At 42.5% G+C, this 14854-nt stretch overlaps 1 protein-coding gene across 8 annotated transcripts in view; it reads left to right on the top strand.

Annotated features, from left to right (window-relative positions):
- The first annotated feature begins 2660 nt into the window (after positions 1–2660).
- The window catches only part of GBF1 (golgi brefeldin A resistant guanine nucleotide exchange factor 1), a 106768-nt gene continuing 94574 nt past the window's right edge, over positions 2661–14854 (top strand). For 6 of the 8 annotated variants that reach the window (XM_027667284.1, XM_027667278.1, XM_027667276.1 and 3 more), the window contains exons 1-3: positions 2667–2777; positions 8270–8375; positions 9635–9701. In XM_027667284.1, coding sequence (XP_027523085.1) covers positions 2770–2777; positions 8270–8375; positions 9635–9701 — 181 coding nt within the window. In that variant the 5' untranslated portion in view covers positions 2667–2769. Of the gene's footprint in view, positions 2778–3555; positions 3653–5849; positions 5871–8269; positions 8376–9634; positions 9702–14854 lie in introns of those variants that run through there. The other 2 variants (XM_027667279.1, XM_027667280.1) reach the window with 2 other exon arrangements.

Raw genomic sequence — 14854 nt, 5'->3', positions numbered from 1 at the left:
GGGAATAAAGAACAACAGACCATCCTGTGTCCTGGTCCTACGCCTGGATCCTTTGGTGCAGAGTGCTTGCACTTGCCCACAGCTGTGCACCACTCTGTTCAAACACTGCTGGATCAAGCAGTCCAGGCAAACCAGGTTTCCCCACTGCTGCCAGGCTGGGGGTGTTGGTGCTGCACTGTCACATCAGCAGATTTTCTGTGCAGGCAGGGTGGTGCTGGGCTGTCTGGGGGCTGACGAACGCAGTGCCGTAGCGCGTGCGAGTGAACTCTCCCCTCCCCAGGCAGCACGGGGCTATGCCATATTGTTTTTCTCTCTAGACAATGCAGTGCTGGATTGTAAGTGAAAATGCAAAGCACATTGCAATGTTTGCTCTTTATTAATGCACTAAGATGCAGTCGGGTGAAGCAGAAGGCTCCTGCCTGGCTTGGTTTCAAACACCGTGACAGGCTTCCATAAGTAAAACCTTAGCAGGGTCCAATTCACCAGATCGGACTGGGCGGGAGCCTGAGCTGCACAGCTGGCACTGGAAGGGGCAAGAAGGCATGGAAGGGGGTCTAGACCCTTTGTGACTGACCTGGACTGAGCTGTGCTGTGTACAATGGCCAAGTCAGCACCTGAAATCCCCCAAAATCTCCTTTCCAGAGCATGGAGCAGATGGATGGAGTGGCAATGATGAACTCCTGTGAATTTCCAAATGCCTGGCAAATACCACCAGAGCTTTAGTGGCTGCTGTAGGCTTTAGTAGGGCAAAAGGGAAGAAGAAAGCACTAGTAACTAGTAGCTTCTGTCAACCTTCACTCATCACTTGGGTGGCATTTGAAATCTGTGCACAGTGTGTATTTCACTGTTTTATAGCTGAGAAGCTCAAGCTGAAAACTGCACATACCATGGCTGCAGCAGAGGCTGGAGGGATACATCTTACCTTCTGAACCTACACTTAGCCCACTGAGATGCTGTTTTTTGTTCTACTTCTGTGGAATGTGTCTGCTTAATGCAATTACAGCTTAAAACTTCCAAATCTGAAGACTTCTACTTGCTGTCAGGTAACATCCAGCTGAAGAAGGTCCCCAGGCCTCCAGGTGTCAGAGTTGGGACATAACGACAATGTCAGTCTAAGACACACTGAATCTTGATCAGGCAATATTTGGGCAGGTATGATGGTATCTGGCCATCTTTTAGGGTGGCATTGGAGTCAGCCTCAGATTTGGGTTTGGTCAGCCAGGGAAGAGTACTGTCGGACATTCCCTCAGGCCTTTGTCTGAGAACTTCCCTCTTTCAGTCACACTGCAGCAGATAAAGTTTTGATTAGGAGAGTGAATGAATAGTTTTTGATCCTTTCACCTTTCCTTTGTCTCCAGTGATTTGTGTTTTCCCTACAGAGGAAAAGATTTTGGGGTAGCTGTTATTTTGACCACTCTAACACCTGCTACAGCCGATCCCTAAGCTGACCTGGCTGAAGATGTCAGAGCTCTAAAACTGGTAGGTAACTGCAAGGACCTTCTGTCTTCTGTCAAAAGTTCAATGGGCAGAGGTTTGAACAAGCAGAGTGACCCCTGGAAATTACGGCTGATAAAGTGCACTGCATTGACACGGGGGCATAGCCATAGTGGCTGAGACGGTTGGAGCAACACCAAGAATTCATTCTGCCAGATGCTGTATGGCTGCAAAGCTTTTGCTGCAAAGAGCAGGCCAATAAAGTGGCTTCACAGAGCAGTTTAACTCCATTGTGGTCTCTGCCTGCCAGGCTCACTGGGCTGCATGAACTGAGGCCACAGCACAGGGTTTTTAACCCAGCTGGAGCAAAGCATCAGTTGTGTCCAGGTTTGAGTTACTGGGGAGCAGGACTGCAGAGAAGGGAGAGGCTGCGTGTGCTCCTCTGGGTGCTGTCACACGAGTTCTCCTAACAGCTGCACATTCTGCTTTGTCCTTTGGAATTCTCCTGCCTGCTCCCTCAGGGCCTGGTCTGGATGAGCTGTTCCAGCACAGGAATAGCAGAGCTGTGACACAGGGAGGTGCCTAGGAGGGAACAAAATGCCCGCAGGGCACCACCTCCCAGACTGCTCCAAAGGAGCTGGAAGGGGCTGTAGAGCAAATTGGGAAATACTCGCAAAGCACGGTGGAGAGGCCCTGCTTCTCTACACAGACTGTGCAGTCCCGGGGCTGGTTCCCCTCACACGCGGCGCAGTCCCGGCCCTGTCCCTCGTCCAGCCCCGCAGTCCCAGCCCCGGTACCAACACCCTCCCTCGGCCGGGAGGGCGGCCCGGCCCACAGTGCTTTGCGCGGGCACCCTCCCGCCGCCTTCCGCCCGGCCGCCCTGTCTGCGCCGGCTCGGGCGCGGCTGCGGCGCCGCACCGCGCCGCGATTGGCCAGCGTGCCCTCCGGCTCTACCCTGCCACCTCTCATTGGCTCGCTGCCGCTGTCACCGTAGGACCCGCCCCCTCCGTTCCAGACCGTGTTCCCATTGGGCGCCGCGAGGCGCTGCGCGACGCACCGCGCGCGGATTGGCTGCGCGGGCTGTCCGTCGACGCAGTAACCAGGCAGCAGGTCACGGTGCGCCCGTTTCCACGTCAGTGCGAGGGAGCAGTGCCGGTGTCCCTGCCCGTGCCTCGGGACCCCGCGCTACGCGGCCTCGCCGCGACCGCCGCCGCCGGGAGGGAGGGAGGGAAGGGCGGACAGAGCGGGGGCCGAGCCCTCCCGCCCGCGGTGCCGCCCGCCCGCCCGGTTATGTGAAGCGGCCGCCGCCGCGGGGAGCAGGCGCCGCCATTTTGGATGCGGGGGTCAGTGCCGGGCAGTGACCGTCTGTCGCGATGCTGTCGCGACGCGGGAGTGGGCGGGAAGGACGCGGCGGCGGGGGAGCCGTGCGGGGCCGGCGTGGGGCGGGGACGGGCGCGGGGCAGCCCCAGGGGCGGGCGGGGATGGGGTGGGGGTGGCGGCTGCCCCCCGCCCCGGGCCAGGGCTGACACGCGTGACGGTGCCCACGGGGCGGGAGCGGACGGGCTCCCCGGCCACGACTGCCGCGGTGTGCGGGTGTCAGGGAGGAGCGGGGTCAGGGCTCCGGGCCGGGCCGGATGGAGGTGCGCTGCACCTGCACAGGCTCCGCTCACCGTGCGCCCAGGGGGCTTGATGCATAAAATTGGTAGAAACGGGCCTTTCCCTGCATACGGTCAGAACCTTTTTCTGCTGCAGGGGAAAGCTCAGAGCTCACTTAACGTGTATGTTAGGAGTTCAGCTGGTGGCATGTTTCTCGTCTCAACAGTATGAAGTAGCTGGAAGAAAGAAAATGCCCCTTGCTACATTAACCTTACGTTTTGGGTTTACTATGCAGTTTTGACAGATAAATGTGAGTTGCCTTTATCTCCTTGATTCCCAGGCCCATCTCACTGTTGCAGCTGACTGTGAAGGCTTGTAGAGGAGCTTGTCCCACATCCCTTTCTGATGTGCCACCAGTGCCTTGTTGCTGCTGTTTATCTTAATTGCCCAGAATTATGGCACCACTGGACTGCACATTCCTTTCCATAACTTACAAATTATTGCTTTTATATCGCTTTTGTCCAGGCCTTGGGAGCTAGCCTTTGGAGAACCATCCTAAGTTCTCTGAACTTTTGCTGCCTGTGATGCTTATTGCAGAGTAGTTACTACATGAAAAACACAAGTAAGTTAAATTTCCCAATAGAGGTTCATGTACCTTCCACATGCGGTTTAGAAGGAAGAAAAGGGCCTTTTCCTTATCAGCTGGCCTTCTGGGTAACCTAGCTAGCTGTGAGATAAGCAGAGTTGTTTGTGATTCATGGTTGTGTGTTTTGGTAGCAGTGTATTTTATCAGGACTTGAGTGGCCATATCTAGGTCAGAGACTGCATAGATTATTCATACATTGTCATAAACAGTGCGAATTTAGGCCAAGAGAAGCTTACTTTGAAATACTACCTTTCTTGCATATGTTGTGATTGTGTTGTTTTTCATTACTGTTATTTATTGGAGTAGTTTCACTGAGTCAGTCAGTTGCCATAGCTGAAGGCTAAAGTTAGTGATAGGAAGAAGTGACTTGTTGGAGGTCTGCCAGACTTTGCCACTTCTGATGCTAACTCTTGCTTGTTTCCAGAATTACGGTCGTTTCTCTGTAGAGAAGGGAGTGTTTCCTAAAACTCTACCCAAGGCTGCCTGTGCTAATACTCAGGAATAATTTGGATTCCTGTGTGTTGGGGTGTTTTGGGGTAGCATGTTCCAAGGTTAAGCAATGAAATGCTCAGTGCACATGCGAGATAACATTTTCAGATGTAAATCTTGTTGCTGTTTTCATATGAAGATTTTACAAGTGATGCTTTTTCAGAAATCTCAGAATAGTGATAATTATTATCCATAGAACATTGCTGAAGGTTTTGAGAAGGTTATGAATGTGAGCTTTTGTTCTTTTATGACATGCTTAGGCATCAACCTTTTCCTGCTTACAGTGTTCCCACTATAAGTGCCAACAGGGAGGCTTGTTGTCCTGGTTCAGAGCTGTCATTCTCAATGTCGAAGTTCTGTGCAGGAGCCAACCTGAGGACTGGTCTGCAGCTTTAAGCAAATGAGTGAACCTATCATGAGCAATAAACAAGAGTTTATGTAGGACTAACTCAAGGGTTAAGGAGCTAAAAAACATTTGAAATTTGATAGGTACTTTTCCTGGGTTTTTTTGCCTAACTCAAGACCACAGAACTGAAACCATTTGTTTCTGTACTGAGTGCACTGTCCTGTGTTACATTAAAGATTGCTTTCAAGAAAGGTGTCTGATCTTGATCTGAAGACATCAAGAGGTGACAGAACCATGCCTTTGCTAGGGAGGTTCTTTACAAGTTTTAATGATCTTCAGTATTAGTAGTTCCGTTAGCCCATCCAACCAACAGTTGTACAATATCCCATTTTTCAGACCATATCTGTGTAATATTAAGCCTGAATTCATGTTAGCAATTTTTTTTTTCTGTAAGTTGAACAAACATTTAATGGTTTTGCTTGACTCTTACCATGCTCTCTTAAATCCAACTGATTGTTCAGTGCTGGTCTGGTAACTCATGTAACTTTGTCACTTTAGAGCATTAATTTCAATCTTAAAACTTCTTTCAATATAGTACACTTATACTGAGCTCTGAAGTGTGATCATTTGGTGCTTATGGTGAAGATACAGTTGAAGGAACACATACAGAAATTATCTAATAGTTTAAAAGGGGAAGAACTTCGGAAAGTGTGGAGTTTAGTGAAGCTATATCCATTACTTGAAAGAAACTTTTACATTTTTACGGGGATAGATGATGCTTTTGGTGGGCTTAGCTTTCAAGGTGCATCTCTCTGGAAACAGTTGTCTGGCTTTCCTGCCCACTCTGTAGTCATTTTCTGTTTCCTTCTCCAGCACACAGTTGCAAAGGTCCTTTGCATGAGTGAGAGTATTTTGCTGTGGTTTACTTTGGAACATGTGTGCTATTGCTTCGTTAACTCAAAGCTTAAATATAAAGCAGTATTTCCCCCATCTCTACCCAGTGCTGGTGGTGAAGTGGGCTGTATGTCTGATGGTCAGAGACTGAGAGTGAATTTGCATCCCCAGCACGATAGGTTAGTTTGGTTTCACTGGTCCAGTGAGTTTGTTGGCCTGTGTAAAGTGAATTCTTGTACTTTTGAATGAAATTATATTTAATGGAATGGGCAGTGAGGAAAGGAGTGCATTCTCACCAAGTCTTCTCGGGTAGTTGACAGTGAAAGGACATAGATGCAAAAATACCCCCTGAAGTTTTGCAGGGTTTTAATATGTCAGGAGAGCCCTGCCAAGCAACAAGGATTTCTTGCACCCTTGCTTGAAAGGATCATGACATTCAGTTTCCCAGCAGGTTAAAAGGAAAAGGTGTGTGTTGTAGGTTTGTGTTTATCATTCGGGAAGGACTGAGTTTAACAACTTTTTCCATCTTGATTCTTTTATGTTAAAAGTAGAGGAGATGTAGGAGTCCTACAAGCAGATTAAGTAGTATGCAGAAGAGCAGTTAAGCTTTGGCATCACTTTAAATGTTGTCAGAACTATTGATTATCTATGTATGTGCATAGTATGTAATGCCTCTGTCTGGTACTTACCTGCTTTTCGAAATCATGTCAGTTTGCTAAAGGCCTGGCACAGCGCTGCACAGTTTACACACCCTCAACTGTTTTGTAACAGTGAAGACAGGAAAAACTTAGGTTTGACAAACTTGAATGTATAAGGTATTTCCTCAAAAGTACTGTGGACTAGAGTTGTGATTCCTAAAACTGCTTTTGTAGAAATGTAGAAAATACTGAAATTATTGAAAGAAGAAATAAATAACTGAGGAGTTTTTATGTGGAGAAGTCTGCCATTAATGCCTTGTACTAAAGCAAAGACAACAAGGTGGAGCAGAATGTGATCAATGTGTTTTAATGCAATCATATGAATAATATATGGAATAATTTACTGTTGAGGGCAGGAATATCTCTTAAGCATTAGACACATGAGTAGGAAGAATATTGGTGGCTCTGTTATATACAGCTATGGAGAAAGAATATAAACCTTTGTTCATTAGGGCACAAGCAAATTACTTGGGAGAGCTATTTGTTTATTTTTCTGAACCATCTAGTAGTGAATGAGATAGAGTACTGATCTGGTCTGTTATGACTGTTCTTATATTGTAAAATATTTTTGTCCTTACACCGGGAAATACCATTATATATAATTAATACCATTATATATAATTAATCTAACGAAGTAAGAAACAATTTTGCAGTAAGATGATTCATTCTATTGCCAACATGTGAAAAAACAAAGTAAGAAATCTGATGCCATCCCTTGATAAGGAATCATTTTATAATACTTTGCTTTCTTTCTGTTATTTATGGAGTCCTGAAACAAATTAATCTCTGTCAGAGGATATTTGTGTATTTGAAGCATTGTTGATGCATCAAACATGTTAATTAGTATGAAGCCTGACAAATCCAGGATGTATGTTCTGAAATTTCTGTGGTAGTCTTTCTGAGGTCTTGAGTAATGCACCAAAATCATTTCCTTCCAGCTTTGCTTTTGCTACATGGGCAAAAAATCCTTCTCATACTCTCTGTGGTTTTTTACCCCCTGCTTCCCCTCCCCAGCTGAGTCTTTTAAATGTGCCTGTCTGATTTGAGCTGTTATGGTCAATGTTTCATCTGTTTTCAGTCTTTCACTTCCCTATGGATGACCCATTGTGATTTTAAGCTGGAGTCCTCATTTTTCTTTCATTCTTCTGAAAAAGTACCATTACTTGGCTGCCATTTCACTAAATCATTCTTATTTGCAGACACAGTATCATCTGACTCTCTGGCCTCTTTATAAGTCCTGTTTATTCTTTATAAACAGTTGTGTCTGTTTATTCCCTTCCATTCTTACTCATTTCTTTAGGCTTGACTCTATCTGGACTATAGCTAGTATAGAGAGAACAGTTCCATAGTAATTCACTCTTTGTTTCTTTTCCTCAGACAATTAGAAATGTTTCTTGCTTTTAATTTTTTCCCCCTCTTCTGACTCTCTCTGGGTACATCAATTTAGATGTAAATAGGCAAATAGATTTCTGCCTTTAGCTTTCTCACTTTTGCTTCATATGTTTAGTCCAATTTTGTCTCTAGTTTTGCTCATTTCTTTGTGGGGTCTTACCCGTGTCTTTTTACTTGCCTGCTTCCTTGAAAGTTTGTTTTTTTTTTTGGTGACAAAAGTGTGAAATCAACATCTGTTATAAATTACTTTATTTTATCAATGTTTTAAGTCCCAAAGAGTTTTGCCCTGGCCAGCTTATTCAAGCTGCTGATGCTTATTTAACAGAGTACAAGGTTGGCTTTGTGTTCCATGTGGAACTGCGGGACTTGGCCAAAGTGCTGGAGATGCGCGTGTTATTGCATTGTCATGGGTGTCTGTCCCGGGACCCCAACACTTTATCTTTCTGTGAACTTACATGGACTGGAAAAAAATGAGGAATGCGCCTTGACAAAGTTGTCTCTAGCATCACAAATGTCCTGTTATAACTAACTGTCTGCTCTCATGGTCTTGAAAACACGCTGTGGAAAAGCGTCTTCCTTTTGTCTTCTTTTTGGTGAAATAACTGTGTTTGTTGTATGTAATAACTTGTAGTTTGTGTATGCACAAAACAAAGATCTGGGAGTTTCTTGCGTCGTTGAAAGCCTCCTCTTGACTAGGGCCAACTTTATGTTTCATCTAAGGAAGACGATGATTCTGAGGGGCAGGAGATTAATTTGAATTACCTTTATTTTCAGGATTGTCAGGATGGTGGATAAGAACATTTACATTGTACAAGGTGAAATCAACGCAGTGGTGGGAGCCATAAAGCGTAATGCCCGATGGAGCACTCACACCCATCTGGTAAGTTACCTTGAAGTTTTGCTGCCTGTGGCAACGGGTAGAAACACCTATGGCAGAAACTACCTGGTTTTAGAAAAGTACTTCAATTTTTGTAGCAGTCGTTATAGTACTTCTGTAAGTAAAGTTGGAATAACTTTCTACATTTTGACTTCTCATGTGCCAGCAACTGTAAGAGCTACAAAGCTGGAAATCTACCTTTTTACCCTGTAAAAGGGTATTCAACGTTGTATTCCACATGGGAATCATGTCATTCAGACTTTTATCACCTTGTATGTCAGGGAATTTAAATATATATGGTTTTATTTGATTTAGCACAATGTTTTTATATATCTTTTGTGCCTTCTTAGAGAAGACAGTCCTCATCATGAAAGCCATGAAACAAACAAAAAAAAATTGGGGAAGTCATTATATATAGGTTATTTTTTAATTTTCATACGGCATATGAATTTTCCTATCTTTTTTCAGCTCTGTTGTTGCTGCTAGCTACATTCCTGCCCAAAACCTGTTAATAGATTCAAACCTGCTTTGATGAAAGCCATTAATACAGTGTTTCCAGGTCTAACGATGCATTGGTCAGTTTATGGCTGCCACAGTGCAAATGTGTGCGTGTGGTGCACTTGAGAATGTCACATGAGTAGCAGGTGGCTGTCATCCAGCACCAGTGGTTTCAGTTTGTCAAAGGGCAGGGCCCTTTTTCTGCCTCCCCGTCGAAGGTGTGGGTGCGGCCGTACACAGCTTGGAGAAAGTGCTGCTCCTCCTCGTTTTAATATCATAAAGATAGACTAAGGCTAAGGGATGCAGCTAATTCATATAAATATTGCACTGTGATTCTTCCTTCAAGTTATTTTAATGGCACCAAATGTCATTGTGTTGCTGCTCCCATTACAATCTGCATAGATTAACATTATAGCAAATCCAGATGAGCCATTTCAATATGGTATGAGTTAGATTTGCTGTGAAATTTATTGAACAGCAGAAGGCTAATCAGGAATACTTCTAAGGGCAATAAAACCAAACCAGAATGCTTAGTCCTGGACCTAGAGTTTGACATTTGAGCTGTATGATATTGGGGAGCACTAGCAGGAAAATAAAAACGCTTCCCTTGGTTTTGATGGTGTAAATGGGCTGACAGTGATAAACTCAAACCACAGTACTTCTGTGAATGTGACTATGAGGTCTTTAACAGACCCATTATAAATATTTGTCTTCAGGAATATGTTTGCCTCATTAATTACTTCCTTCCTATGTGTAATCTATAGGATGAAGAAAGGGATCCCCTGCTACATAGCTTTAGCAACTTAAAAGAAGTGCTGAATAATATAACAGGTAAGCTTATACAGAAATCAGCAGGTATGTGCACCTGCTAGGATATATGCAAATAAATGTACAGGTGTACTTATTTGTCTTACTCACTATCCAGAGGTCATTAATTGAATAACAAGAAAAGAGGAAATATGTATATGCTTTTAAACAAATAATACCAGTGTAAGCTAGCATATAAATACCACTGCTACCACTACTGTATATATGGAGATATATATGAGACTATATATATACTTGTGTGTGTATACACACACATATTTTTATATAAACATGCATGTTTCTTCAATATACTGAAGCTTGTAGTAATACATGAAATCTAGTGTATTATCATGTGTGGCTTTCTCGTTCTTTGTTTATGCTTTCTGATCTGTGAACGATGGGAAAAATTTGCTTTGAAAGTAGCATTCCTTTTGTTTTTTCCTCACATTCTTTGCCTTGTTGGTTTTCATCGTGTTATCACTAAAAAGTGAAGCACAGACCTTGATTTCTATTTGAATCTCTTAAGTTGAAGACTGACATTGTGATCACCTGCACTGAAAGGAACTGGAAATCTATATTTATTACACAAAGAGAACACAAGACTGTGGTGTGTATTCTGACCATTTTTTTCTCACAACCCATCTTTCTCCCCTTCCCCCCACATTTTCTGTGTTTGTTGTTTTAGGAGTGATTGTTTAAGTGTGACTTAAATATATGTTGAGAGTCTGGGAGTGAGGCTAGTCCTGACCTCCACGTGGCATTCTGATGGTTCTTCCCAGGATTTGTCTTACTAATTGTAGTATTTGAAAGTAAGCTTTATTTCTGGTCCCTTTATTACAGTGAGTGTTCAGAAATGCACTCAACCCACGTTTGAGGGCAACTTTTTGTGTTTCTGTTTGTGAAGCGTGCTCATTCTTGTGTCAGCTCTGAACCTGGAATCCCATAAAAGGTGTGCTCCCTAGAAGTACAGTAGTGCTGCTTCCAGGTGCTGACAAGAGGTGCTGAGGACATGTGCCAGTTCTGAGCCCTTATTCCCTCTTATTTTGTGGCTGCCTGTAGATGTAGTGCTTTACTTTTCTTTGCTGGGTGAACTTCCCTTGACTGTGAGCAGGACTTTTCTGTCAGGTCATGACATCCTAGGAAACTCCTGCACAGATTGCATACCTGGATGGTATCTTTCTTCTGGATGTTATGCTTGTACCTGGTCATGAAGATTTAAATTTGTGGGGTTTTTTGTTAGCTCACTCACCTTCTGTAAGAGAGGCATGCAATGCCAAAAGTGTTTTGGCAGGAAATTTTCCTTTTCGCCTTTCTATGAGGTAAAATTTTTCTTTAAAATAAGACTCCTGAAGTTCTTTGCCGTTATTGCAAATATCTCTCCTCATCATCAAGAACAGGGAATGTCAGGATGCTCAAATACATGCAGTATAAGTAAATGTCAGGGACTGGCCATTTATCTAGAGCAGCTAGATTCAATGTGCTGTTGACTTGTTGGGGGAAAAACGCAAGTTCACTATCTGCTTATGTTAGAGAAAGCAAATTTTAATGTACTGAGAGATTCAGAGACTCCCTTTGAGTATTAGTCATCATGTAATTGTGGTTTCTGCTGAGATAATAATTGCCTATATGTGGTGATGATAGCGTGTTGGTTTGACTACATGGGATTCTTTTAAATAGGTAATTTCAGCTTCAGTGACTGCTATTTACCAACTAGTGTCTTGAGATAGAACATCATTGCTATGCTCCATTTTTTTTCAGTTTTAGACATGGACTGGTTCCCAAGCAGTACCTTGAACCGTAGAGGATCTCCTGCCTCATCTTCCAGGCGATGAAAAGTCCAAGCTTAGGGGTTTTTGGTGTAGGGGTTTTTTTTTGTTTTTCTTTTCTCTTAGACCTTCCTTTCATGTCTCTTTCATTAGCTCATGGAAACGCATTGCTTTTATATTTAAATTTATTCAAGCTGTAATCTTTGACATTTGAGTTAGCTTTTAGTACAATTTTGCATTTATAGTAATATATATTATGTATTTTCTCAATCCCCCAAGAACCCATTTTAATCTGTTCCGGATGCAAATTTCAGGCTGCCTTGTCCCATCTCCCCTCTTGCTCTCTCCCTCCCTTCCCCTCCCCCATGGAGCATGTTTGATCAGGTGTGGCAGGAATATCCACTGTCAAGCTGCGCCCTTTATATTAGTCAATATTATCCTTCCTTCCCTCCCACTCCCTTCATTCTCCTCTGGGCTTTACCAGTTGATTTATAATTTTGGAATTCTCATCGGAGTCTGTAATACAGTTTGTTCATTATTTAACCAAAACCTGTTTAATGAGCAAAGAGAGGCAATGTAAATGTTAGGCATGTTGCAGTGGAGTACCTTTTGTTCTCCTCTGAGCTAGTGGGTATTAACTCTGTCATGACTGTGATGCTGAAATACCCTGGTCAAGGGTATAAAGATGTACCGTATACCCCCAGCAGCTAAAGATTCCTGTTTCAAAGTGTTGCACCCCCAGAGTAACTAAATTACTGTGTATTGTTTGATTACCAAAATAGTAAAAGCTTACCTGCAACTGAGTGGTGGTATCCCATTCCATTGGTCTAAATAGACTCTCGGAAGAAGCATCTAGAGAAGATCAGCACAAAAAATCCCATGATTATGGTAAGAGTAACTTCAGTTCTACAGTTCAGCATACCTAGCTAAGGGCCTTGGACCTGAGTTATGTGGAATGAAGTTTCTCTTTCAAATTCTAACAGAGAAACTTCATTTTATGTAGATTTATAAAGAGTTTAATAATTTGAAAATGAACAGCATATCTGCTCTGATCCACTATCATTTGGTTTATTGGATGCCATTTTTACACTTTAGTGGGTTGCATATATTTTGGTTATTGTTGATAATAGTTGCCTGAAAAACAGAAAGGAAAAATAGAGGTTCTTTTGTCTTGGGTGATGCATAAGATAATCCAAGACAAATTCAATAGCTGAATGCCTGTTAGACTGAGATAAGCACTATAAACGTAAGCTTGATGTGGTGTCTTGTATTTCTAGTGCTTAGAAAAAGCAAAAGTCAGTGTCCTGAGTTATGACCATATGGAAGCAGTGACTATCAAGCTTTGTCCATGCATGCAAAATTAAAATACAGCTACGTCTTCAAAGGTTATTCTAAAACTGATGAAAGCCTGGATTGTGCGTTTGGATTTAGGGCCCCTGTCACCACAACTTCCATTTGACTGCTCTTTAAAGTGAGCTGAGTATCTTGAAAAATGTGTCTGGATGTTGAAATATTTGTTCATTTTGTCAGTTTTGTTTTGGATTTTTGTCCTTTTGACATCCAGTGATAACTGAGCATTGTCTCTTTCATGAGTGCTTCCAACTTAGGATGCTCTCGAGCTCACCAGGGTAATGCTTTATAACCACAAATGACTGGTAATTTGAGTTAATTAAAAGCCTGCTTTTCCATGATTTGATGAGGAATGGGTTTCCTTAAATCTCACTGTGGCTGTTGAAGCCTTCAGACCATTCTGGTATGGTGTAGAGGTGAGAGCAGATACTTCTGTAGTCATTCTTCTCATTGCAGAATTCATGCTTTGCTTTGACCAGGGGGATGAGTCAGTAACCAGGATTTTTGTGCCTGCAGTACTGCTTACTGGTGTGTAGGATGGCTTTAGGACAGACAAGACTGAATACAACTGCCTTCTACAAGTCATCACTGCAGTGGGAGAGGCAGGTGTTTGTGGAAAGTGTGTGCATCAAGAGTCTATTTAAATAAGGTTTAAACTAGGTAAACACACCTGTGAAGAGGTGCTTGTGTATATTTTAGGTCCATGAGTGGCAGACTGGAAGGTTTGAGTCCTTTTATCCTCTGGTGGTTCAGAGTTAGTGCATTTAAACAGAAGCTGCCAAGTAAGCTGTTAGAAGCACTCTGATTTCATGCACATTCATGACATTTTAAATGAATGCTTGTACAGTGGGTTCAGAAGAATCTTTTCATGGCTTATTTCAGACAAGAAGCTGCTGCAAATCTCCATCTTTAGAGGGTTGGCTGGGGCATTAAGAGCTGGCTAAAGGTCAAATGACTGTAACCGTAAGAGAACCTTTGCCCAGTGTACTGACTTAATATACTTGTTACTGTAGCCATCAGTTTTCTGGTATGTAGACTTGATTGCACACTCATTTTCTCACGTCTAAGCTCTGGAAACTCAGTTTTTTGTGAAAATCTGGCAGTTATATAAAAAAGTACAGGGATTTTATCCTATTTTGGGATTAATGCCTGAACTTTTTCTGAAAGATCCAGTTTTAAGAAATAGTAAATCAGTAGTAAATATAAATGTGTGGCCTCTTCTCAATGCTGTTGAAGTGCTGTTGAATAAAATATGAGATGTTCATTGTGGCCTATTCAAGTTAAGAAATCAGAAAAAAATCATGTTTGGGTCTTTCTATAAGGAAGTGTTGGAATTAAATTACATGGATGTGTGATACATAAAGATCTGCAATGCTTGTTGCTTTGCCCTTTGCAGATAACAACAATACCATATTTTATTTATTATTTATATCTCAAGTTTCTGTAGGAAGTGCCTGGAGTTACTAGCAAATAACAAATACTGATGAACCTTAAGCTGTGATATTTCTCCCATTGTTTGCATTGAAGGATTGCAATGTTATCTAGACCAGACATTAAAAAGAAAAATCACCTAAGCTTTTTTTCTGTTGCATATCAGGTTCCTATAAAAGATCCAGAAGACTCACTGATCTCCTAGATTATATCTGTTCTTGTGATAAGTAAAAAAAAAAATAAAAGGAATTTTTTTTTAAATAACAGGTATCTGTGCATGTTAACTTGGTGTTTTGGAAGACCAAGCAATTCAGGCTAGCATTTAGCTTTTTTTGCATTCTCTGTAAATTTTTTAAGAAGAATGGAAAGAGTAAAATTGACAAAGTAAGTTTTCTTCCATAACTTCAACTCAACCTTATTCTGATTAGTGAACGGCAATACAACTTTAGTCCATATTGAATGACCTGACACAGTGTACACAAGTGGTAATTTATTTCTCTTCATATTTTCTCTCACCTTCCTACTATAAGAAATATGAAGATTAGGGTGACAACCTTGATTTGATGCTTTGATTACAGATTGAATCCAGACTTCATTTTTGCCAATTGTGTTCAGACAATACGTAAAGGT

The sequence above is a fragment of the Corapipo altera genome, unplaced genomic scaffold, assembly GCF_003945725.1.
Source record: "Corapipo altera isolate COAL_440 unplaced genomic scaffold, ASM394572v1 327, whole genome shotgun sequence".
Classification (NCBI taxonomy): domain Eukaryota; kingdom Metazoa; phylum Chordata; class Aves; order Passeriformes; family Pipridae; genus Corapipo; species Corapipo altera.
The sequence above is the reverse complement of the archived record's forward strand: the minus strand, read 5'-3'. Positions and strand labels throughout refer to the sequence as shown.